The sequence below is a fragment of the Phacochoerus africanus genome, chromosome 5, assembly GCF_016906955.1.
Source record: "Phacochoerus africanus isolate WHEZ1 chromosome 5, ROS_Pafr_v1, whole genome shotgun sequence".
NCBI lineage: Eukaryota > Metazoa > Chordata > Mammalia > Artiodactyla > Suidae > Phacochoerus > Phacochoerus africanus.
The window spans coordinates 42485663-42508754 of record NC_062548.1 but is presented as its reverse complement, the minus strand read 5'-3'; the positions used below and the strand labels follow the sequence as shown (position 1 = coordinate 42508754).

Below are 23092 nucleotides of genomic sequence, written 5' to 3'. Positions count from 1 at the left end.
GTGCAGAGGGTGGTGTAGCGGCTGTGTTTCCGTTCTGGGGATGCTGCTGCTTTGTCTTGTGTTCTCAGGCTTGTGTCCTTTCAGCAGGGCCGGTGTTGGCATCTTTGGTCGTTTCTAAACATCAGCCTTTCTGCTTGCCTTTAGGAATCATCTACTAAGCCTGATAGAAAAGTTTCTGGCCCGTCAGGCCAGATTGGCAGCCCCCTTGCTTTGCCTTCGGATCACCTGGGCGGAGGCCTGAGCACTGGGGCCGCAAACAGGGAGCTCTCGTCTCAGGCCTCTGGCAGCCTTGCTAATCCCGCTCCTATCGACCTGGAGGACTCGCTGAATGGCGACCTGATCCGTAGTTCAGCCTCTTCGTTAGAGGCTGTGTCCAAGGAACTGGCTGCCCTGAACAGCAGAGCCAGCGGGAGCTCTGAATTCACATCGCCTGCACCCTCAAAAGCACCTGCGGAGAAAGCCACAGGTGTTTTATGTACAGAAGAAAAAAGGAATTTTCCGAAGCCCAGTCCTTCTGCCCCACCCCCCTCCAGCTCTCTGCAGTCACCCCTCAATTTTCTGGCTGAACAGGCTTTGGCACTGGGGCAGCCCTCTCAGGAGAAAAAAGCAGAGACTTCTGGCTACAAAGAGCTGTCCTGTCAGGCCACCCTCAGCAAGGGCCTGCCAGAAGTACACCCGTCCAAAGCAAAGCACCACAGTTTGCCACGGACATCTCACGCCCCCCAGGCAGCAGCTCCTGTGCCCGGCCCCCAGGTCAGAGTCTTTCATGCAGGCGCTCAGCAGCAGAAGAGCTTCAACCCCCCAACTCCACTCGTCAGTAGGCTTCAGGGCCCAAGGCCTGCCTCCCCGCAGTGTCACCGTTCTCTCCTCCAGCTCGTCAAGACAGCTACCAAAGGCCAGAGCTTCCATCCCTCCACGCCAGCCTCTTCAGGAGGCACCCCGGCCGCCAGCAGCAGCTCTCATAAGACCCCGGCCTCATCCTCCACTGCCCTGAGCCATCCTGCAAAGCAGCACTCATCCAGCTCATCAGGGCCCTCTTACAAGAATAGCCCCTTTGCCAGCTCTGTCTCCAAACATGGGGTTTCTTCTGGCAGCTCTTCCTCTGGAGGAACACCAGTCCAGAGCCCTCCTTCCGGGAGCCTGCTCCCTGGGGGGCAGCCTCCCTCCATAGGACCGGCCGCCAGTCGACCCGTCCCGGGCTCGGCAGGGAAAAAACCGCCTGTTTCCCAGAAGCTGACCCTAGTGGCCCCACCCGGTGGTCCAAATGGAGATTCTGGTGGTGGGACCCAGGGAGTGGCGAAGTTGCTGACCTCCTCCCTGAAGCCCAGCGCAGTGAGCGGCGTGACGTCGTCTACCTCCTTGCCAGTGAGTGTCCTGACACGGAGCCCGCTTCGCGGGCCTGTGGACCCGGCCACTCGCCTGCCCTGGGCAGGGAGTGGGGTCTGACCCTGATGGTCAGGTAGGAAGAGAGCCCGGGACTCGGAAGGAGGACTTCAGTTTTTGGGTGGGGCAGGACTCCCAGGAGAGCCTGAGACTCTCCTTGAAGGGGGGACGAGCAGAGGCACTGGTCAGCACCATGTCCACAAGGAGCCTGGGGATCTGGGTGGCCAAGAGTGAGCCGCAAATCTCTCCTTTCACGGTCTCCTATGTATCCATCTTTCCAAGCAGGAAGGGAGCCTGATACTGTCTCTCAGATCATTCGTTGCTCATGTAGAAGTGTCCGTGCCCCAGGAACGTCAGTACCTTTTTTTTTTTTTTTTGGTCTTTTTAGGACCACACCTGCGGCATATGGAAGTTCCCAGGCTAGGGGTCAAAGCTACGCCTGGTGGCCTTACACCACAGCCACAGCAAGGCTGGACCCTAGCCATATCTGTGACCTACACTACAGCTCACAGCAACGCCAGATCCTTAACCCACTGAGCGAGGTAAGGGATCGAACCCACATTCTTATATATATACTAGTCAGGTTCATTTATCACTGAGCCATGACGGGAACTCTCTGCCTTCTAAGAGTGATTTTCTTGATTGGGTTTGAGAAGGCTCTGCAGGTCAGACAAAGGCGACTTGACAGGATCCCATGATTAATGAGACATGCCTGTGGGTGATTACAGGAAGTTTGGATGCAGACTGGGGCTTTTTTCCTTCCGTTTTTCCGTGTGTAATAGACAACTGTGTGATTGCAAAGGACACAGCTATAAAAATACGTTCATGGAGTTCCCGTCGTGGCGCAGTGGTTAACGAATCCGACTAGGAACCATGAAGTTGCGGGTTCGGTCCCTGCCCTTGCTCAGTGGGTTAATGATCCGGCGTTGCCGTGAGCTGTGGTGTAGGTTGTAGACGCGGCTCGGATCCTGCATTGCTGTGGCTCTGGCGTAGGCCGGTGGCTACAGCTCCGATTCAACCCCTAGCTTGGGAACCTCCATATGCCGAGGGAGAGGCCCAAGAAATAGCTAAAAAGACAAAAAAAAAAGTACGTTCACAGAGCTTCACTTGCCTCTGCCCTGCCCCTGCAGTCCCTGGAACTGTGTTCCTTAGTTTCCAAGGTTTCTTTCTAAAAGCAAGGATTAATAAATACAGACGTGGGTGTGTGTGTGTATTTTAGGTATCTGAGTGTCCACATGCACATATACCGGTATACCTGAAGACGTGGGTTTCTCTGTATGATATTCTTCCCTTTGTTTCCTGCACACAGAAGGCATATTCAATACCCACTTTTTTTTTTTTTTGTCTTTTTGCTATTTCTTGGGCCGCTTCCGCGGCATATGGAGGTTCCTAGACCAGGGGTCAAATCAGAGCTGTAGCCTCCGGCCTACCCCAGAGCCACAGCAACGCAGGATCCAAGCCGCGTCTGCAACCTACACCACAGCTCACAGCAACGCCGGATCGTCTACCCACTGAGCAAGGGCAGGGACTGAGCCCGCAACCCCATGGTTCCTAGTCGGATTCGTTAACCACTGTGCCTCGACGGGAACTCCAATACCCACTTTTTAAAATGAACTCTAGGAGATCCCTGGTGGCTCAGTGGGTTAAGGTTCTGGCCCTGTCACTGTTGTGGTGTGGGTTTGCTCCCTGGCCCAAGAACTTCCACATGCCATAGGCACGGCCAAAAAAAGAGTTACAGTGCACACTGTAACTCAGTTACAGTGCACTGGCCATTCTGTGCCAGCTCACAGAGCTGTTCTGCTTCCTTGGGGGCCGCAGTGGAGGGGGTGCCCTCACGCAGGGCAGCTGAAGTATATGGGCGTGTCCCCAGGGTGCTGCTGGTTTGGTCTGTGAGTGAGCTGTGGATAGGGCCGGAGCTCTGACTCCTTTGTGTGCTTTCTCCCCAGAAAGGAACTAGTGGGGCTGTGATGCTGACCAGCTCCTCACCCTTAAACCTGCTGTCTTCATCCTACAAGACAGGAAGCCCAAAGCTGCCTGGGGCCTTGAACTCGAACACCCTGGGGATCATCTCCCAGCTTCCCCTCCACGTGATCTCCTTTAGTGCTGAGTCCTCTGCGAAAGCAGGGGTCTCCAAGGATGCCATCGTCACAGGCCCTGCCCCTGGGACGTTCCACCATGGCCTCGGCCACAGTAAGTGTGTCTCTCTCCTTCCCTCCCACCTGCGGTCAGAGGGTGCCCCAGTGTCTCTGTGACTGACGAGGTATCTTGTCATGTGTTGGGTTCCTGTGTCTGTCTGGTGTGTGACCCGGGGACCAAGCTGAGCCCCGCCCTGGGGTTTCACCCAGAACCGGTGCAGTAGGTCTGGGGCTCTGGAGCGCCGAGGCTACTTTTCCCCTCCCGTCTTCAATGTGTGTGCTCTGTTCTCTCCCTCCTGTTTCCTCCCAGGTCTCCTGGCTGGCTTGCACTCCAGCCCGCCCCGTGCAGCGCCTCTCCCACACGCTGCCGTGTCCACCCACATTCCGCAGAGCCTGCCAGGTAATTGCCAGGTGGTCAGAGTGCCACGTGCCCTGGGCCATTCCCCTCCTCCATCGGAGGCCTTGTCTTCTGCTGAGGATGTGTCTGCACCTCGTCGTCACCGTGTCATCTCGGTTTGTCCTCTGAGGCTCTGTGGGTACTCAGGGAGAAGGACACAGGGCCCTCCTGCCACTTTGATGCTTCCTGGGTCAGCCTTACCCCCTGTGATCACGGAAAAGTGGGGGCCTATGTGGGAAGGAGTTCCCAACCCTTGGCTCAGTATTTCCCTTGATTGAAGAAAAACCAGAAGGGTGATGGTGCTGACTTCTTAAGGGCTGGTTGGGGCACCAGCTCAGTTTTAGCGAACGGGCAAGTCCAAGTGGCAGCAAAAGGTGTCGTGGCAAGGTTCCAGGAGGGACCCTGCCCCGACATCCACACGCGTCCGGGAGAGGCGTGGCTTAGCTTCAGTCCAGATATAAGCGCAAGGACTAGGGGCACAACAGGCTGAGGCAGTGCTTCCTTGCTCCTCTCCCCAGAGCAGTGGCTTTCAGAAGGGGACCGCCTCTGAGCCCTAGGTTTATAGCTGTGAGAAGCAGGCACAGATACCCTGGGCCGTGGACTGAGTGATTTCCCCACCCTGTCCTGGGACCATGGCTCTTAGATCCAGGTAATGCAGGGCTGCTGCCAGCCTTCCTGCTGCTCTTCCTCCTCCAGACCTGCTCCAGAAACTACCAGGGGCTACATTGGTCAGGGGAGCCATGCCCCATGATGCCGAGCCTGGGAAGCCTATTGGCCTGGTCCCCAGTAGACAAAGGCTGGGCAGCTGCCCAGTTGGGCCTGCTTGGGACCTGCCACACTGAGGGTTTTGGCTCTGCACCTGCCTCCACATTTGCTGTGGGTCCCTGGCTCCGGGTGCTAAGGCTGAGGCATTTGTCGTGAATGCTAGAGGCCATCTGGGTGCACGAGTGGACTGTAAATCCCCAAGATGGAAATGTTCCTTCTTCAGAGAAAGAAAACGGGGCCTCGGACTGTATCGGCAGTTGCTTCCTTTTCCCCTGGAGAAGCAGTCAAAGGCAGACTTACCCCACAAGCTGGTGGGGGGCACAGAGCCATCAGGCCAGACCTTGGAGCTTTCGAATGAGGTGGCACTGCTTCTTTGCTTTCAGGAACATTCTTTCAAACAGAAAATAATCAGAGCCATGGGATACATGACCGTTGATCTGTGGTATTTTTCAGCAAAAAAAAGGGGGAAAGCATCCCCCCCCCCTTTTTTTGGTGTTTTTAGGGCCTTACTGGCAGCATATGCAAATTCCTGGCTGGGCTAGAGGTCCAATCCTAGCTGCAGCTGCCAGACTATGCCATAGTAACAGCAACGCCAGATCTGAGCTGCGTCTGTGACCTGTACTGCAGCTCACGGCAATACCAGATCCTTAACCCACTGAGCAAGGCCAGGGATCGAACCTGAGTCCTCCTGGATACGAGTCAGGTTCATTACCGCTGAGCCACCACAGGAACTCTGAGCATTTTCTTACTGTATCATTTCCTTCCAGTTTTCCTCTGGGTATCAAAAGGCTATCAAAAGCGTCTCGGCTAAGATGGACTATTTGAATGTTCTCCTTTAGGCCCTTTGTGTTGTAGGATTACAGAGTGGTTGTCAGTGAACAGCTCTCTGCTCGGTTCAGCTGTGATTTGTGTCTACTTGGCTTTGTTTTCTGTGCAGACTCAGGGTGATTGTGCCTTTGGGCGTGTCCGTACAGGACCTGAGGGTCTTATGACAGTGCGGATGCCTGCTTTGCACCTCAGGCCTCTCCTTGGAGTCCAGCTGTGCCCCGGGATGGTGGCTGTAGCTGAGAACCCCCGAGTGGCCCAAGGAGGTGCCCAGCAGAGCTGAGGTTCTGGGGATGCGCTGAGCCAGCAGCTGCCCTCAGTGCCCAGCGTGTTTCTGGCTTTAGAACACTCGCTGTCGGGGGCTTTTGCTGTTTAAGAAGTAATCCCCTTGAACTTTGGTTATTGCTACCTCCAGGGAATCAGAGGTCCTGAAAGTGCTGTTTTTGCTTACTTTTTTCCAGATGCTTCTCAGCTTCATGGGAAAGGGCCCACTGTACCACGGAAATTGTGACTTTGAGAGGAAAGGCTGGAAGTTGGAGTGGGTCTCAAAAGGCGGATGATAACTGTGCTCTTTCTGCTGTTGGTTTTCTCCTGGAGAAGGCGTGAGTGCTAAGTAGAGCATCTCTTGGCACGTGTAATGTGCCTTCAGTTAGGGGAGCAGCCCCGTGCTTCTCCGGAGGCCCTGACCGGCCTGGTGCTCCGGGCCCCGAGGCTCTGTCGTGGACAGTCGTCGGAGGGGCGGCACGAGGCGGGGGGCGCTGGGTGGTGTTTGCAGCAGGTGGCACCCCCATACTTCAGATCCCCTGCCCCTCACCCTGGTCAGAGTACCTCATGGCACCCTACTGGTCGGGGGCTCCTTCTGGCCATAGTGGGCTCCCGGGATGGTCGTGGTGTCCGTCCATCCTCAGGCTCTGTGCTCAACAGGACAAACCTGGCCACCACCACAGCTGGCAGGGTGTGCTCACCGTGGGGGTCAGTCTCCCCCGAACCTGACAATGAAGCTCTTTTTAGAGACAAGACCTTTGTAGATTTAACAATTGTGGTAGGATTTTTAAAGACACTTATTTTTGGCTCACTTTTCATCCTTCCCATTAAATGCATTGGATAGAATGGACTGTTCTTCGCACGTCCCGTTGTTCCTAGAAAGACATAATTCCAGTGCCTTTATGGGGGAGCAGAATCAGACACACGTCCACTCAGCCCTCTGAGTGGATCTCAGATGAAGACCTTTTTTAAAGCTATGTCTGTATTTAAGACCTAGCCAGTTTTATTTAATGGAGTTTTTATGATTGCACATCATGATCTGGGCCGTCTTGATCTGAAGGTCATCTGGGCCCCGCAATCCCAGGTCCCTGTTTAGCCAGGGCCACCGCTTTGTTTTTTTTGCCAGAGTTCATGCAGGTGGACTGCAGAGCCCCAAAGCCCTTCTTGGTCTCTTCGAGGGCCGAGGCTGTGAGGGGTTCCAAGTCGCAGGTAGACATTCCAGTTTTATTTAGAAACCATTCTCAGGCAGAGCTGCGGGATCAGGCTCTGTGAAGCATCTGCCGTGTAGAGCCAGGCCTGGAGGTCCTGGCTCTCAGGCAGCAGGGCTATGCATCGACTTAAGGGTGACGTGCCGACGAGCTTGGAGAACGCGTCAGAGACGGACTGGGACACTTACCCCGAAGCTCCAGTCATCACGCTGTTCCCACTCACCCAGTGGCTGCTTCACAAGGATTTTAGGGCACTCGCCTGTCCTGTGAAGTCTGGACTGCTCCAGCTCAGTGATTGCAGATGTGTTGAGAGTCAGCTGCTTCCTCAGAATGTACGTCTGTGTGGAGACACAGGCAGTTCTTTGGGTTCCTGACTCCCAGGGGACAGTGCTCAGTAGCTCACGGTTCACATGGAGGTTGCCCGGTTTCCAGGGGAGCAAGACCTCTGCCAGCCTAGTCGGCCCGGCCTTTGCTTGAGCTTCTTTTTTACATAAAAACCAACTCGTGTTTCACACTGGGCTTAAGCGGATTCCTTATTTCCTGATTATATATATTTTTTGCAACTTGGGTTTCCAGTTTGTTTACAGAGTAGTCTTAGGTAGTAGCGAAAGAGCCAAAGAAGAGATTTGTATTGCTGAGCTCAGAGCCGCGCAGAGGCCGTCCGTGAACACTGAGCAGTGGGAACTCGGTGGGCGCCTGTGCCCAGGAACACCCAGGTTCCCTTCCCTGCGTTGTGCCCGCCTCCCCATAGACCACTGAGGGTGCAGCTGGAGCAGGACACCCCTCATTCCTAGGAATCTAGTGATGCCTCTTGCCTCAGGGAAATGTTTCTTTGATGGGGGTTTATGAGGTTTCTTTTCCTTGTTGATGCTTTATTTGTGGTAACGAAAGAGTGCGTGACTTCAGGAGCCAGCAGGGCAGGTCTGCGGGCAGCATGGGCTCACCCGGCCCCGGCACTGCAGGGCTTTCCTTGCCAGCGTTTCTTGGGTGTGAAAGGGCTGTGGCTTTTTTGCAGCGACTGTGTTGGTGTTGGGGGGTGGGGTGTGGAAATTGTTAATCTTGTATAAAGCAACTCAATAAATTGTTTCAAGATTTCCAAAACATCCTTTCTCATTCACTTTTTTCTTTTTTTTTTTTTTTTTTTAGGGCCTACCCTGCTGTAAATGGAAGTTCCCAGGCTAGGGGTCCAGTTGGAGCTGCAGCTGCCAGCCTATGCCACAGCCACAGCAACATGGGATCAAAGGCACTTCTGCGACCTGCACACTGGCGCTCACGGCGATGCTGGATCCTTAACCCACTGAGCAAGGCCAGGGATCAAACGCACAACCTCATGGATACTAGTAGGGTTTGTTACCACTAGCCACAACAGGAACTCCTTTTTTCATTCACTTCTGTTAATCGTGTTTGCAAATAATTCTTTCTTCCGTAGCAGCTGATATGTAGGGAACATTGATTTCAGCTGAAAGCCAAGAGGGGGTTGGGGAATAAGCCTTAGATGCAAAAAGAGGAAGAAACACACCATGAAGTTAGAATCAAGCCACCACGTGTTTATTTTCATGCTTTGAATAGAGTTCCCTAGTAATTCCCATTTTCTTAATACATGAGATACAGAGAACCTGAAATTAGTTTGGTGAAAAATCAACTGCGGAGTCTTACTAAATGGCAGTGAGATAAGGAGCAGGCGTTAAGCACTGAATCTAAGGCTACCAGCAACACAGTCCACGAGGAAAGTACTTTCATTTCAGAACCATGAGACGTTCTCTATGCTGCATTTTCTTGGGACAGTCTGGCTTGACAGTTAAGCATTGCTTGAGCACCTGGGCCAGAGGCTGTTCTGGCTTCTTTGCGCCTTTGCTGTCTCACAGGGAGGCCTCTGATGGCAAGTCATCTGAGCCAGAATCCGCAAGGGGTGTGCGTGCAGATCGCAGCCCTGGGGGCCTGGTGCTTTGCTGAAGGGAGGCCCCAGCTGGGGTGTGCAGGCCGGTGCTGCACGGAGCAGGCTTGTCTGCCCCGGTCGTCTGAGTGTTTTGCTGGTTTTCGGTGGCTTCTAGGTATCACACGAGGAGTCTGTTGTTGGGAGTAAGTGGGAAAGGGAGAAAGAAGCAGGCGCTGTGGGTTTGAGTCAGGGACGAAGCAGGTCACTCACCAGGCTGGATGGAGGTTCAGCCGGTGCCCATCCCGCTGTGGGTGAGGAGTGCTCTGAGCAGCCTGGTGGCTGCGCTGGACCCTCTCACAGGGCTCTGCACACGGCCAGGCAGAAGACACCAGGGAGCTTCCTGGGTGGGAGAGAGCCAGCGTCAGCTTCCAGGAAGGGGAGGGCAGGGCCGAGCCTACTTCTGCCCGGACACCAGGACGGCCAGCTCCTGGATGGACATATCCTTGTTGACGTAGCGGTTGTACTGGGCAGGGGTCAGCCTTCCGCTCTGCAGGGCCTCTTCGATGGAGAACTTCTTGCCTGACTTCCTGTCGTGGATCACGGAGGACTCCCCGTTGGGACCCTTGACGGAGATTTCCTCCCAGTCGCACTCCTGGCTCCTGAGTTTCACGAACATGTTCCAGTCGATGAGGCCGGCCCGGTGGGCTTCCTCTGGAGACAGCTCGCGGCCAGAGTCGGGGTCGATGACCACGATGGAGCGCCGCAGGTGGTTCTCCCTCTGCTCCCGCTTGACGGCCACGGAGCCCAGGCGCCTCTGCAGCTCGTCGATCTCCAGGTCCTTGTCTTTGGAGAGCTTCTTGAGCTCGTCCAGCTCCCGCTCCAGGGACCACAGCCTGGAGTCGAGCGGAGCACCAGGGTCTGCCGCAGGCACACTCCTCAAGTCCCACGTCTCCGCCGCAGCCATCTCAATCTCCGCCTGGAGCCTGCGGGCCTCGAGCTGCAGGTTCTGCCGCTCCAGCTGCAGTCTGTGGTTCTCCTCCCTCAGGAAGTCCAGCTCCTTGGACGACTTGGAGTTGCAGAACTCCAGCTCCGAGAGCTTGGCCTCCAGCCGGCTCACCTCGGCGTCCAGCTCCCTCTTGCTCCGGCTCTCCTCCTCCAGGCTGCTCTTGAGCTTCTGAATCTCCTGCTCGGTGTTGCCTCTGTCCACCTGGACGCTCTCGGAGAAGACCACCTTCTCCCGGACCTCCAGTTTCTCCAGGTGCTCCAGCTTCCTCCTGAGCATCTCCAGCTCGCTCTCCAGGACCTGCCGCCGGTGTCGCTCCTCCTCCAGCTGCAGTGTGAGCAGGGCGTGCTCCCGGGCCTGCTGGGGGTCCTGCTGCAGCACCACCTTTTGCTTGAGGGTCACCTTCTCCCGGGCCTCCCCCTCCTCCTCCTCCAGCTGGGCCAGCCGCTGCTTCAGGCGCTGTACCTCCAGCTCAGCCTCCCTGCGTGCCTGCCTCTCACGCTCCAGCTCCTCCAGCTGGCGCTCCAGCTCGGCCCGCCTGCGCTGCAGCCGCCGCAGCTCCCCGCGGAGGCCATCGATTTGCCGCAGCTCCGCGTCGATGCTCTCGGTGAAGGCGCTCACCTCGGCCCGCAGCCCCGGCTCCTCCTCATACTGGACGACCTCCTGCTGCACCACCTTCTCCTTCACCCGGGAGAGCTCCTCCTCCTTCTGCTGGATTTTCTCCTCCTGGGACGCCCTCTCCCTCTCCAGATCCACTTGCTTCTTCTGTTCTTCTGCCAGCCTGGCCCTCAGAGACTCCACTTCCTCTTTGGTTTGGGGGTCCTCCTGGAACTGCAGGATCTCCTGGACCACCTCCTTGGTCTGCACCTGGGGTTTGGCCTCTTTTAGGGCCTGGATCTCCTGCTTCAGCTGGTAGATCTCCAGGTCGCACCTTTCGATGAGCCTGGTCTTGTCGACGATCTCCTCCCGGAGCCTCTGCAGCTCCTTCTCCATCTCGGGGTCCGTCTTGTACTTGATGACCTCCTTCGTGACTTCCTTGACCTCCACCTGGGGGCCCCGGCTCCGGAGTGCCTCCAGCTCGCTCTGGTAGCTCTTCAGCTGCTCCTCGGCCCCCCGGTACTTGCGCTCCTGCTCCACCAGCTCCAGGCGGAGGTTGGCCACCTCACTCTCCACCTTAGGGTCCGGCCGGACGATCTCACGCACTTTCTCCTGCACGACCACTTTGGCGTTTTCCTCCTCCAGGGCCCAGATCTTCCGGAGCAGCTCCGTCTTCTCCCTCTGGTTGGCGCGAGCCTTGGCGGCCTCATCCTCAACTCGGCGTTGGAGGTCGCCCACCTCCCTCTCGGTCGCCACATCCTTTTCCACCTTGAGCACCTCCTTGACGGTGATCCTGCCCTCGGCCATGGCCCGCTCCTTCTCCAGCCTCTTCAGCTTGTCCTGCAGGAATCTCAGCTCCTCCTCCTGCTTCTCCCTGAGTTGGCGCTCCCGCCGCTGGTCCTCCTGAAGCTGCTGGAACTCTGCCTCCAGCTGGGGGTCATTCTGCAGTTTCACCACCTCCTTCTCAGTGACCTTCTCGCATGCCCGGTTTTTCTCCTCCGCTAGGGCTGCGATGCGCTGCTGCAGGAGGAGCACCTCTGCTGCTCGGGTGCCCTTCTGCCGTCGCAGCTCCTCCAGCTCCTCCCGCAGCCTCAGGACCTCGCCGGCCTGGGCTCGGTCCGGCTCAATGCGCAGAACCTCCTTGACCACGTACTCCTGCCCGCCGTCCCTGGCTGCCTGCTCCAGGGCGCGCAGCCGCAGCTGCAGTGCTTCCAGCTCCTCTTGCAGCAGCTGGTTCTTGCGCTGCTCCTCGGCCAGCATCCGCTGCGTCTGCTGGAAGCTCTCCTCCAGCACAGGGTCCGGCACCCGCTTGAGCACCTCCTTCCTCACCACCGCCTCCTGGGGGCTCTGGTCCTGCAGAGTCCGGATCTCTGCCTGGGTGCTCTTGACCTCGCTCTCCAGCTGCTGTCTCCGCTCCATCTCCTCGTCCAGCTCCTTCTGAAGCCTCCACGCCTCTGCGCCTGAGCCCAGCCTGCTCCCGGGCAGGGCCTCGGGACTCACGCCTGCCTCCGGCTGCTAGGAAGGAGAGGACAGCACAAGGTTAAGACCAGACTCTTCGCAGCCTGTCCCCACCTGGCCGCCTACAGCTAGATCAGACTGGTTGCCCTGCGGTCCCCCAGGGGACCCCCTCAGTGCCGAGTTCACTAGAGTCCTTAGGCTTCCTTTCAGCTGGACCCGGGGCCCGTGGAAGTTCTGGGCCAGGGCCCAAACCTGTGCTGCAGCCATGGCAATGCTGGATCTTTAACCCATTGGACCACAAGGGAACTTCCCTAGGTTTCCTTTTAAAATGGTAAAAAGGAGTTCCCGTCGTGGCTCAGTGGTTAGTGAATCCAACTAGGAACCATGAGGCTGCAGGTTCGATCCCTGGCCTTGCTCAGTGGGTTAAGGATCTGGTGTTGCTGTGAGCTGTGGTGTCGGTTGCAGACGCCACTCGGATCCCCTGTTGCTGTGGCTCTGGCGTAGGCCGGTGGCTACAGCTCCGATTGGAGCCCTAGCCTGGAAACCTCCATGTGCCGTGGGAGTGGCCCAAGAAATGGCAAAAAGACACACACAAAAAATAAAAATAACAAAATTTAAAAAATAAAATGGTAAAACTAGGTTAAATGCATCTGAGAAAGTATTTTAAAAGCACGAGAGTGTGAAGTGAAGGCTGTCTGTCACCTCTGGTCCTGTTCCTAGAGGATACCTGTTGGCTTTGAGACACACACACATACACTTCTTGGTCGTATCCATGGCACTGAGAAGTTCCTGGGCCAGGGATCAAGCCCATGCCACAGTAGTGACAACACCAAATCCTTAACCTGCTGAGCCACCAAGGAACTCCCTTGAGACATGTGCTTTTACGTGTGACACGCTTTTATTTTTTCTGCACTGGCGGTGGCCCCCTTTCTGCAGCCTGGTCTGTGCCCTTACGAGAAAACCTGCAGCAGCGCAGAGGGTGCCATGGCATCGAGTGACGGCTGTCTTTTCCATTGCGTGAACAGGCCCTGGCTTGGTCACTCATTGCCAGTGAATACTGAGCTGCTTCCGGTCTCTTGCCCTTACAGTGCTGTCATAAACATTTTGGACTTTTAAAAGTTAAGTTACTTTTTACTCAGCAGATGTTTGCGGGATGGGACAGGTAGGTTAGACGCAGGTAACAAGTCGACCCATGGGTGTGGGCTCACATCTGCACTGCGCTCCTGCCCCGTTAGCAGGGGACGTGCCCATAGGTTCACGGGCCATTTCTTGGACGTGGAGTGAGTCTTACTTTTCAGCTGTTGGGATGGTTTTGAGTAGCATGCTTCCTAAGATCTGTTACCTGTCTCAGGAGACTCAGAGCAAACTCCAGGTTCTGCAGCCTCTGTCTGTTGATGGCATTAACTTCAGTGAACTTGGCAGCGAGAGCCGCTTCCTACAGGAGAACAGACGGGAGTCAACTGGCCATATGAGAACGGGCTGGACAGTGGGTTTGCAGAGTCCAGCCTTTGGGGAGAGAGGGCCTCCTCCCACCTGGAGTTCTACTACCGTCTCATCTGCTGGAGAGAAAAGTGGATTTAGAGTCAGAAGTCTAAACCGCAGTGACCTTGAGCAGGTCTCTGTCTCAGAGCCTTAAGGCGCTCGAGCTTGTATGGAAGGAGCTGATGACGTCAGCCCTTCAGGAATACGCACTTAGGCGGGTTTGGGGCGGCAAGGGGACCACCCCCGTCCATGGCTCTGGCTCAGATGAGCCCAGCAGGCTGTCCTTCTAGACATCAACATTGCTGCCCCAGAGTAAGTTCATTATCTTCTCTTACTGAACCTGTTTGCACCCCGGAGGGCCCTCAGCACAGTTGCCTTGTTGGCTCTAGGAGCCGGCAAGCTGTGCTCCTGGGAACTCTGGGAGGGCCCGGGCTTCAGAGCTCACCTCCTCCCTCACTTTGGCGGCAGGGGACTGGAGCCTGGCCCTCTTGCTCATGTGGTTGCCCCTTCCGTTCTCCAAGTCAAGAAGAGACCTGAGTTTCTCTGCTTCTAACTCGTAGTCCTGGGAGAGAGAGACATGGCAGAGGGCAGACAAGAGCAGGTGAGACCGAAGCGTTCTTAGACCCCTTCCAGCCACCTGCAAGGGTCTGTGCTCAGCTGCCCCCTGTTCTGATGGCCAGGGGCCTTTGAGAACCATCGATACAGTAACCGTGCATGACCACATCCCTGAACAACATGCAGAAAGCAGGCCCACCGCCCCCTCCGCTCCCAAAGGGTGCTCCCCGCAGGCCTCCCTGGCCGAGAGAAGGTGCTGCTCTGCTTTCCTCCTTTCACTCTGCGCTGTCAGGCTGTTCTCAGGTGGCCCTGCCCCATCTTCCTGCGGATCAGTTTGATGCCTTTCATCATCCACCCAGTGGCTGCTCCTCTGCTGCTGGACATTCTGGTTATTTCTAGTTTGTCTACTTTGCTGTTGTAAATACTGTTTAGCAGTGATTTTGTTTATCCTGCGTTACTTTCTCTGTATTGTTTTCCTTTAGCATAGATTCCCTCAGTTTCTGCTTCAACAGTTGGGAACCCTTTTCTGTATTCGATGCCTAATACTGTCGTGTTTCCCCAAAGGGCTGTGCCAACTGCTGGCAGTGCCTGAGGAGCCCCCCAGGCCCAGCCCCGGGACACCTCCTTCCAGCCAGGCTGCTTTGCACTCCCCGCAGGGCTATCACATCTCACCTTGACAGCTTGCTGGTACTCCTGGGAGTGGGTAGAGACTTTCTGTACTTCCTGTTCCCTTCTTGCTATTTCATCTAGCAGGTTCTGGAACACAACAGAGACTTTAAAAATAAAAAATTAGGAGTTCCTGTGCATTCAGCAGGTTAAGGATCCGGCGTGGTCGCTGCTGTGGCCAGGATTTGATCCCCGCCCCAGGAACTCTTCTGCGTGCCATGGGTGTGGCCAAAAAAAAAAAAAAAATCAAAAATTTAAAAAGAAAAAACCTCGATAGAGTAGGAGTCTTAGAATCTTGGAAATTTTTCCTTTTTCTTTTTAGGGCTACACCCGTGGCATAGGGAGGTTCCCAGGCTAGGGGTTGAGTTGGAGCTGCAGCTGCCGGCTTACACCACAGCCACAGCAACACCAGATCCAAGCCTTATCTGCAACCTATGCTGCAGCTCGTGGCAATGCTGGATCCTTAACCCAATGAGCGAGCGAGGCCGGGGATCAAACCCGCATCCTCATGGATACTGGTTGGGTTCATAGCCCACCAAGCCACAATGGGAACTCCTGGAGTTATTTTTCTGTGGCACAAAGTGTAACGAATGGTTCCTTGTTTACATTTGTTTGTTACAAAAGGCAGCTCCAAGTCCCTTTGAAGAAGGGCCAGAGACAGTTATCTTTGCCAGGAAAGCAGTGTTTAGTGAGTGCGTTACAATCTCAGCTACGGTTCTAGAGTCTATCTTAGCTTCTCTCACTGAACCCCCACATCCTGGGAGGAAGCACCCTCCTCATCACGTTGCTGGATGAGGAAACCAAGAACAGTGTGGGTGAGAGCGAGATTTGAGCCTAGGTGGGTGGGTCTCTTGTCGTTCCTCTGCCCAAGGCCCTGCTTCCTCCTGGGGAGCCAGGACTCTGGGCTGTGGACATGTGTTTTTCCCCATGACGGCTCCTCTTGCGCTTCTGTGGCCATTTGCTTATTTCGCCGGCCTGCACGGAGTGTCCAGTGCAGAGAGGGCACTGAGGTGAGGGAGACACCGGCTTTGTTCTCAGAGACTTGTGCTGGGAGCCCACCCTGCCAGGACCTCACCTGGGCCTCATCCGCCAAGGGGCTTGCTGACCTCTGACCCCCCCTGCCCGTGAACTTAGAGGCAGCTGTCTTACCTTCTGGTTGTTCAGCTTGGTCTCCATCTGGCCAAGGCTGTCCATCTCCTGGGGCTCGTAGCTGGGGATGTGGGACAGAAACTGCAGCAGATGGTCACGGCCACTGCGGAAGGCATCGTGAGCAGCCTGGGCGCTCTGCAGGCTCTGGGCCCTGTGGGGCAAAGCCGGTCAGACCTCTGCATGGAGAGCCAATGCCTACTGAGGGCTGCCTGCCGTCCCTTCTGAAAGAACTCCCCAAATGGTTTATCTGGAAATAACATAAACGCTCACCAGGAAGGGAGGGGTCAGGTGAATTACGGAATGTGGGGCTGGAATACTGCATGGGGCTGCCCATTGTGGATCTAGGACCTAAACAGCTCGCAGATCCAAGCAGAAATCAGAAGGGAGGTGAGGAAATCTTTTGAACTCACCAAGAATAAAGAAATCCGTGGGACACCGTGAAAGCAGTGCTCAGTGGGAAATAAGTAGTTTTAAATGCTTAGATTAGAAAAGTAAAGCTCTGAAATCAACAGTCTAAGCAGAAGCTTAGGATGAAAGAGAGCAGATTGAAGCTAATGTTAAGCAGCAGGACCAAATAATAATGAGCAGATGTCAATGAAATAGGAAGTAAGAAAAAACTCAGAAGGATCCCCCAAACCAAAGCTGATTCTTCGAAAAAGTCAACAGATTGATTCACGTCAGGCAGAATGGTTAGGGGAAAAAAGAAAACACAGAAAAGAAGACACGACGTCAGGAGAGAAAGGACATCCCCCAGATATGCAGACATTAAAGGATAAGAGGATATTCTGAACAATTTCGTACCACTAAAATCCACAACTGGAGAGGGACAGTGTGTCCCTGAAAGACACATACCTCTGAAGACGACTCAAGAATTAAGTGAGTCAGATAGTTCATTATCTATTAAAGAGGTTGAATTTGTAGTTAAAAACCTTACACAGAAAAGAACAAGCTGCGGGCCCAGATGGCAGTGACTGGTGGGTGAATTCTACCAAGCGTTTAAGACCCTGACAGCCATTCGACACAGCCTCTTCCAGAAGAGAAGCGCCAGCAGGAACACTGACTCCTGAGGCTGGCAAAACAGGACAGGGAAGACAGCAAGGGACACTGGGTGGCATGTTGTCATTCATATGATATATCTACCTGCTCCTGATCTCAAAATAGTGTTGGAAGGATAGGAACAGACTGTCAGCAGAGCTGATCTCAAGGGGAAGGTTGGCTGGTACAATCACCTTGTGTTTGTCACTTTGTACTGCTTATTTTCAAAAAGAGGTATTCGGAAAACAAACCACTTTTGGTGGCATCCACAGAAATGCCACATTGGTGCCTTAAGGCAGACTAGCTAAGCCAAGGCTGCCACCCCCCCACAGCCCCGCACCTGAGCTCAACCTGCTGGCGGAGGTTGTCGAAGCGCTGGCCCAGCTTGTGCACCTCCGCCTCCTGGCGCTCCAGGTCCGGGCAGTGCTCCTGGAAGCGGCTGGCCAGCGAGCTGGAGCACTGCCTGGCTGCCTGCAGGTTCTGCTCCACCTCGCCGAGGAGGGGTTTCCGGGCCTGCAGCTCAGAGGCCAGGGCCTGTCAGGGCAGAGAGGCAGACAGCGGGTGCTGTGGCCAGAGCTCCAGGGCCCAGAGCTGCCCACTTCGCGGGTGGTAAGCCTGGGCCTCGGCAGGAGCCAGGGATTTGACTCTTCGTTTCTCCTCAAATCTGTGGTCGTTTCTGAAATTCCCTTTTTGTTACAATGGACAACACCCTAGAAAAACTAACTTCTAAAACCCTGTGGCCCGCTGTGCTTGTCTGTGACGCCAGGCCGGGAACAGCCTGGGCTGAGGCTCTGCTCTCCGAGCCCACTCCTGGGTTCTGAGGTGAGGCACTCAGCGCAAAGCCAAGGGTTCGGTGAGCTGGCGTGTGAACACGAGGCCCCACGGGCTCAGGCCCCGGAGCTCAGAGCAGCCCAGTGGCAAATGTGAAGAGGGCACAGGTTCCTCTGCTCAGCATACCTGCTTTGTGGGCCCGGGGCCAGATCTGCTCTTCGAGAGATACTGGGAATTTAGGGGTGCACGGTACGTGGACATTTGATTTTAAGGTACCACCCGATGTCTGCAGACCCCGTGTGCGGCTGGAACTCCAAACCTGCAGAGACTTCCCTGCCCTGGGCCTTGGGCCTCAGGCCCTTAATTGTCCGCAAGGGAGGGGTTGGGAGAGGTGGGCACCTGGAGCCCACGACCAGCTCAGATGGGTCCCCACGCTCACCGCCAGCTCCTGCCTCTTGCTGTCCAGGGCATGGCCACACTCCGGCACCGTGTCCTCTTGGGCCAGCAGGTTCTCGTATGTGGCCAGCACCTCCCAGCCCTGCTGCAGGCTCTTCTCCAGGCGGTTGGCCGTGTCGACCCTGAGGATGTGAGTCAGGAGTTGGAGGGGGAGCCGGGCCCTTGGCCCCGCTGCCTGGCCTCCCTGCTGCCCACCGTGCTCACTTCTCCTGGGCCGCAGCCAGCAGCTGCACCAGGCGCTCGTATCTGCGCTGGGTGTCCTCCACCCGCGTCCTCAGCAGGGCTGCGCTGCCGCTGCCGGGCCGGGCCCGCACGAACGCCTCGCCCTCTGCTGTGCTGCGTACCTTCTCGGGCTCGATCCGCAGCAGCTCGTTGGTGATGTTCTGTGGGGACCAGAGCCCCTGGCGTTGGCCACAGCCGGCAGCTCCCCTCCCCCAGGACCTCCTCCCCCAGGACCCCCTCCCTGGGCTGCCTGGCTGGGGGTCTGGGGCACCGGCCTAGGAGCTCATATGCAGTGGCCGGGGCCTCATGGGTGGTGAGAACATCCAGCACCCACTGTTCCACTGCTTCACAGGATGATTCTCTTCCTCTTTGGGGGCAGCCCAGTGAGGGAGGTGTGATTCCAGGGAGCTTAAGGAGGGGATGCAGCGGGGCCCAGCCACGCCTCCACTCTTGGACCAGCCGTCCTCCGGCCGTGACTTGGCCCTTGCCAGCCCCGACGTGAAGCCCATCAAGGGCCACAGCCCTGCTCTGAGCCCCATCCTCCTCTGTAAACTGGGCACAGCTGCACCCACCACGGAGGGCGCTGAGGACCCTGGACACCATGTGCGCGTGAAAGAGGTGAGCCGGGCTGGTGATCGTGTGCCTCGTCTCGCCTCCTCCCGACCCCCTGCCAGGGGCACCAGCCCAATTACAGAAGAAACGGAGGTTGGGGCTTCAACAGTGTATGTGTGGTCAAGGCGAGCAAGCCAGCTGCTGTGGCTTCAGAGCCTGTGTGCCACCCTGCCCTCAGCTCAGGGCTGAGCGGCTTGGGCCCTTTTCTCCTGGGGATGTGTTTGGGGAGGGTGGTGCCAGGCCTCAGGCATCTCCTTAGTTCTCAGCCTAGAATAGCCACCTCCAGGACAACTTAGTGCAGGGGGCAAGCGGTCCCTGTAGAGCACCAAGACTTGCCCTGGGGATAAGACCTTGAGCAGGGAGCCAGTGGGCCAGCCTGGGGTACCTTGAGGTCCTTGGCCCGCTCAGCACTGTCCTGTATGGCCCGGCCCTGCTCCAGCGGAGGCCGCAGGGTCCCTGTGATGGCCTTCTCCTGGCGGTCCAGGTCGCTGGCCACCTTGTCCAAGCCGGCCAGCAGCTGCCGCCCCTGCAGGTCAGAAGCATCTGCCAGAGGGAAGTCACAGTCAGCTGGCAGTGGGGGTCATGAGGCCCCGGGACAGAGGCAAGGCCAGCTCAGCCTCCCCCACCCCTGCCAGCCCAGCTGCACTGCAGAGCCTGGGCCCAGCCCCTCTCCCTGTCCTCCCAGAGGCACCAACCTCCAGACTTCTCTGCCTTCAGCACCTCGTGCTGCTGCTGGAGCGCCCTTCTGCTCCCGGCTGCCTTCTGCCGCAGGCTCTGGTACTGGCTGCCCAGGCTGTGACAGCGAAAACGTGCTGGGGACCTGGGGCAGCCCACCACCCCCAGCACCCACAGGCGCAGGACCCTGGGCTCTGGCTGGGCAGACAGCCACGAGGAGTCAGGTGACTCACCAAAATAGAAAGGGTTTTCGAGACACTGGTCTTTCTTTGCTTCTGGGTTCAACAGACCACTTTTTTTCTGCCTCTTTTTATAGCAAGTGTTGCCATCTAAAATGACCGTGTTTGGGCCTTTGTTTTTCCCACCAAGATGTTACCCCTGGGGTAGCAGTGCGCAGTTAAGGTGCTCAATACGTATTTACTGAATGAATAAATGAAGGTGCTCAATACGTATTTACTGAATGAATAAATGAAGGAATTCCTTGAATCACTCAGTAAAGACTTCTTGGGTACGGCAGAAATTGACAGAGCAATGTAAATCGACTGTAATAGGAAAAAAAGAAAAAACTAAATGAATTAAAAAAAAAAAAAAAAAGACTTGTACCAGATTCTGAACAAAGCTCCTGCCCAATGAGACTGACAGAGACAGAGCAGCATGAGGGGTGGGAGGAGGTGCTTGAGAACCAAGAGGCAGCAGCCCTTTTCCAGGGAGCAGCGTGGTGGACCAGGGGGCAATCAGGGAGGCTTCATGGAAGACGTGACCTCCAGGCTGGGTCTTCAAGCCAAGAGGAGTGAACCAGTGAGGCGGTGGGTTGGTGTGCAGATGGTAGGAGCAGCATGTGCAAAGCAAGAGAAAACACTCCCTGGACTGTGCCCACAGTGGAATACCCATACACAAATTAGCCAACACGATCTGCTCCTTCCCTGCTTGGACCTCCAAGGGGACAGGTATGGGAGTGTTAGTGGCACCCTGAGGTTAACTTAGGATGAACAGGGCCTGAGGGGCCCAAGGGGGTGGAGCCGGTCCATGCTGGCTCCTCACTTTGCTCCCGTACCTGTCAGCCAGAGCCAGGGCCTCAGGGTCGGTGGGGGGGATCATGAAGCAGACAGCTGGGGCAGTCAGCTTGTTCCCTGCACTGTCCGTGAGGTCCCAGCTCTCCCCGTTGTTCTTCTGCAGAGTGTAGCTGTAGCCCCGAGAGATCAGGCCCTGGTTGGGACAGGCCAGTCAGAACACATGGAAAGACCCGGCCCAGTTGCCATCTCATCCCAACCCCTAATTCTGGGACCTGGAGGGTTATGTCCTATCTCAGATGCTGCCCAAGATGTCTCATCAGAGAGAGGGGCCAGCACCAAGGGGACATGTGTTGGGTCTGCTGGCCTAGAACCCACCTGGATTTCCCTTTGTGGAGGCCCCCTGCAGTCCTAGCCCATGGGACTTCATTCCCTGACTCCTTGGTGTAGACATGTGACTCAGGCCTGGCCACTGAGAGAATGGCATCCCCAGCCACAGTGATTGGTTTAGGCTGGACACATGACTCAGATTTGGCCAATGAGAACCTTCCCCGGGACTTATGCTAGAATGACTGGGGTTGCTAAGCTGGTAGAACAGAAGGCCAGGGCAGTGGGAGGGGTTGGCAGAGAGTGACCCCAGTGACAAAGACAAACACAAGTTCCAGAAAGTGTTTGAGGCCCGGCATCTAGCCACATCACCCTTAGGGCCTTTTGGTGACGCGAGACGAGGCAGATCTGGGCCCAGCCTGCCTGGGGCATCTAGGCAGCAGCTCACCTGGTCACTCTCGAAGTCACAGAGCGCTTCCACGGGGAGGGGCTTGAGTGGCGTCTCCCGGCGGTACTTGAGGGGCACCACCTGCTGCCCTCGCTTCTGCAGGCCCCGCACCACGTGCTCATACTTGTCCAGAGCCTTCTCCTGGTCCTGAATGCGGAGGGGCGTGCCGGGTGAGACCGCTGCACCCCGAGGCGGCAGGCTGGGAGCTGGGGCAGGCAGGGGTGGGGGGCATCACTCACATCTAGCTCGCACAGCAGCAACTCAATCTGGTATCGGTCTTTGAAGTCAGGGCTGTATTTCTGGTTCAGGTCCGAGTCCACCTTGCGCAGCAGCTCCTGGGCATCCTTCATGTCTTTGTGGAACTAGGGGAGACCAGGCTTCTTGTCACAGACAGGAAACAGCTGGGATGCCTGGAACCTATCCTGGCTGTGGCTTTAAGCCCACTGCCAGATGGGGCTGGGCCTCCCACTCACCCTGAATCCTCAGGCTCTGCTGCTTGGGGACAGCCCAACCCCCGCCCCCCAGCCCAGCTTCCTGGGAGGGGGGCCTCACAGGGAGGAACCGGGGCCCTTCCCACCAATCCCTGCAATGCCACCTCTATGACATGTTGTTTTTATGTACATACGCCAGCAGCTTAGGGTTCACCTCTATTCCACTCTGTGTGCTGTGGACATCCTGACTTACGGCTATACTGTTAAGTCTCCGTACACAGAAGACAAGCCTCCCTTCTTGGTTCTAGAAAACTCTTGATCTTCAGGCCAACAGCCCTGGAATCATTCACTGTCATCTGTCCCCTGGGCTGCAGTGTGAGCAGGACTTTGGGATCCCTGGGACGCTCAACCCAGCAGGGCTAAGACACCAAACCGGGAGTTAGATACATTCGCGTCATCCTAAGAATCACGTGCATCTCTCTTGTTAAAAACACATACACCCGAAGTTCCCTTCGTGGCACAGTGGTTACTGAATCTGACTAGGAACCATGAGGTTTCAGGTTCGATCCCTGACCTTGCTCAGTGGGTTAAGGTTCTGGCGTTGCTGTGAGCTGTGGTGTGGGTCACAGATGTGGCTTGGACCCCGCATTGCTGTGGTTCTGGCGTAGACCAGTGGCTATAGCTCTGATTAGACCCCTAGCCTGGGAACCTCCATATGCTGCAGGAAGCGGCCCTAAAAAAGACAAAAAGAAAAAAGGAAAAAAAAAAAAAAAGGAGTTCCCATCATGGTGCAGTGGTTAACGAATCCGACTAGGAATCATGAGGTTGCGGGTTCGGTCCCTGGCCTTGCTCAGTGGGTAAACTGATCCGGCGTTGCCGTGAGCTGTGGTGTAGGTTGCAGACGCGGCTTGGATCCTGCATTGCTGTGGCTCTGGCATAGGTCGGCGGCTACAGCTGATTCGTCCCCTAGCCTGGGAACCTCCATGTGCCGCGGGAGCGGCCCAAGAAATGGCAAAAAAGACAAAAAAACAAAAACAAAAAAAAACACATACGCCCGAGTTCCTGCCATGGCTCAGCGGTAACAAACCTGACTAGTATCCATGAGGACACAGGTTCCATTCCTGGCCTCCCTGGCCTCCCTCAGTGGGTTAAGGATCTGGTGTTGCTGTGAGCTGCAGTGTAGGTCACAGACGCGGCTCAGATCTGGTGTTGCGGTGGCTGTGGTGTAGGCCAGCAGCTGGAGCTCCTATTCAACCCCTAGCCTGGGAACCTCCATTTGCCACAGGTGTGACCCTAAAAACTCAAAAACAAACAAAAGAAAAAACCACGCGCATATTCTGGA

At 56.1% G+C, this 23092-nt stretch overlaps 2 protein-coding genes across 10 annotated transcripts in view; one reads left to right on the top strand and one right to left on the bottom strand.

Annotated features, from left to right (window-relative positions):
• The window catches only part of UBN1 (ubinuclein 1), a 42599-nt gene extending 34521 nt beyond the window's left edge, over nucleotides 1-8078 (top strand). For 5 of the 8 annotated variants that reach the window (XM_047780581.1, XM_047780580.1, XM_047780574.1 and 2 more), the window contains 4 exons: nucleotides 145-1365; nucleotides 3330-3573; nucleotides 3829-3918; nucleotides 5967-8078. In XM_047780581.1, the coding sequence (XP_047636537.1) occupies nucleotides 145-1365; nucleotides 3330-3573; nucleotides 3829-3918; nucleotides 5967-6016 (1605 nt within the window). In that variant the 3' untranslated portion in view covers nucleotides 6017-8078. Of the gene's footprint in view, nucleotides 1-144; nucleotides 1366-3329; nucleotides 3574-3828; nucleotides 3919-5966 lie in introns of those variants that run through there. The other 3 variants (XM_047780578.1, XM_047780579.1, XM_047780582.1) reach the window with 3 other exon arrangements.
• Nucleotides 8079-8503: 425 nt separating this feature from the next.
• The window catches only part of PPL (periplakin), a 50622-nt gene continuing 36033 nt past the window's right edge, over nucleotides 8504-23092 (bottom strand). The window contains exons 10-22 of one of the 2 annotated variants that reach the window (XM_047780572.1): nucleotides 21559-21681; nucleotides 21320-21466; nucleotides 20589-20740; nucleotides 19555-19652; nucleotides 19245-19402; nucleotides 18230-18408; nucleotides 18009-18147; nucleotides 17139-17332; nucleotides 15764-15914; nucleotides 14621-14704; nucleotides 13839-13955; nucleotides 13254-13346; nucleotides 8504-11968 (exon numbers count right to left, since the gene is read on the bottom strand). In XM_047780572.1, the coding sequence (XP_047636528.1) occupies nucleotides 9308-11968; nucleotides 13254-13346; nucleotides 13839-13955; nucleotides 14621-14704; nucleotides 15764-15914; nucleotides 17139-17332; nucleotides 18009-18147; nucleotides 18230-18408; nucleotides 19245-19402; nucleotides 19555-19652; nucleotides 20589-20740; nucleotides 21320-21466; nucleotides 21559-21681 (4296 nt within the window). In that variant the 3' untranslated portion in view covers nucleotides 8504-9307. The remainder of the gene's footprint in view (nucleotides 11969-13253; nucleotides 13347-13838; nucleotides 13956-14620; nucleotides 14705-15763; nucleotides 15915-17138; nucleotides 17333-18008; nucleotides 18148-18229; nucleotides 18409-19244; nucleotides 19403-19554; nucleotides 19653-20588; nucleotides 20741-21319; nucleotides 21467-21558; nucleotides 21682-23092) is intronic. The other variant, XM_047780573.1, reaches the window with a different exon arrangement.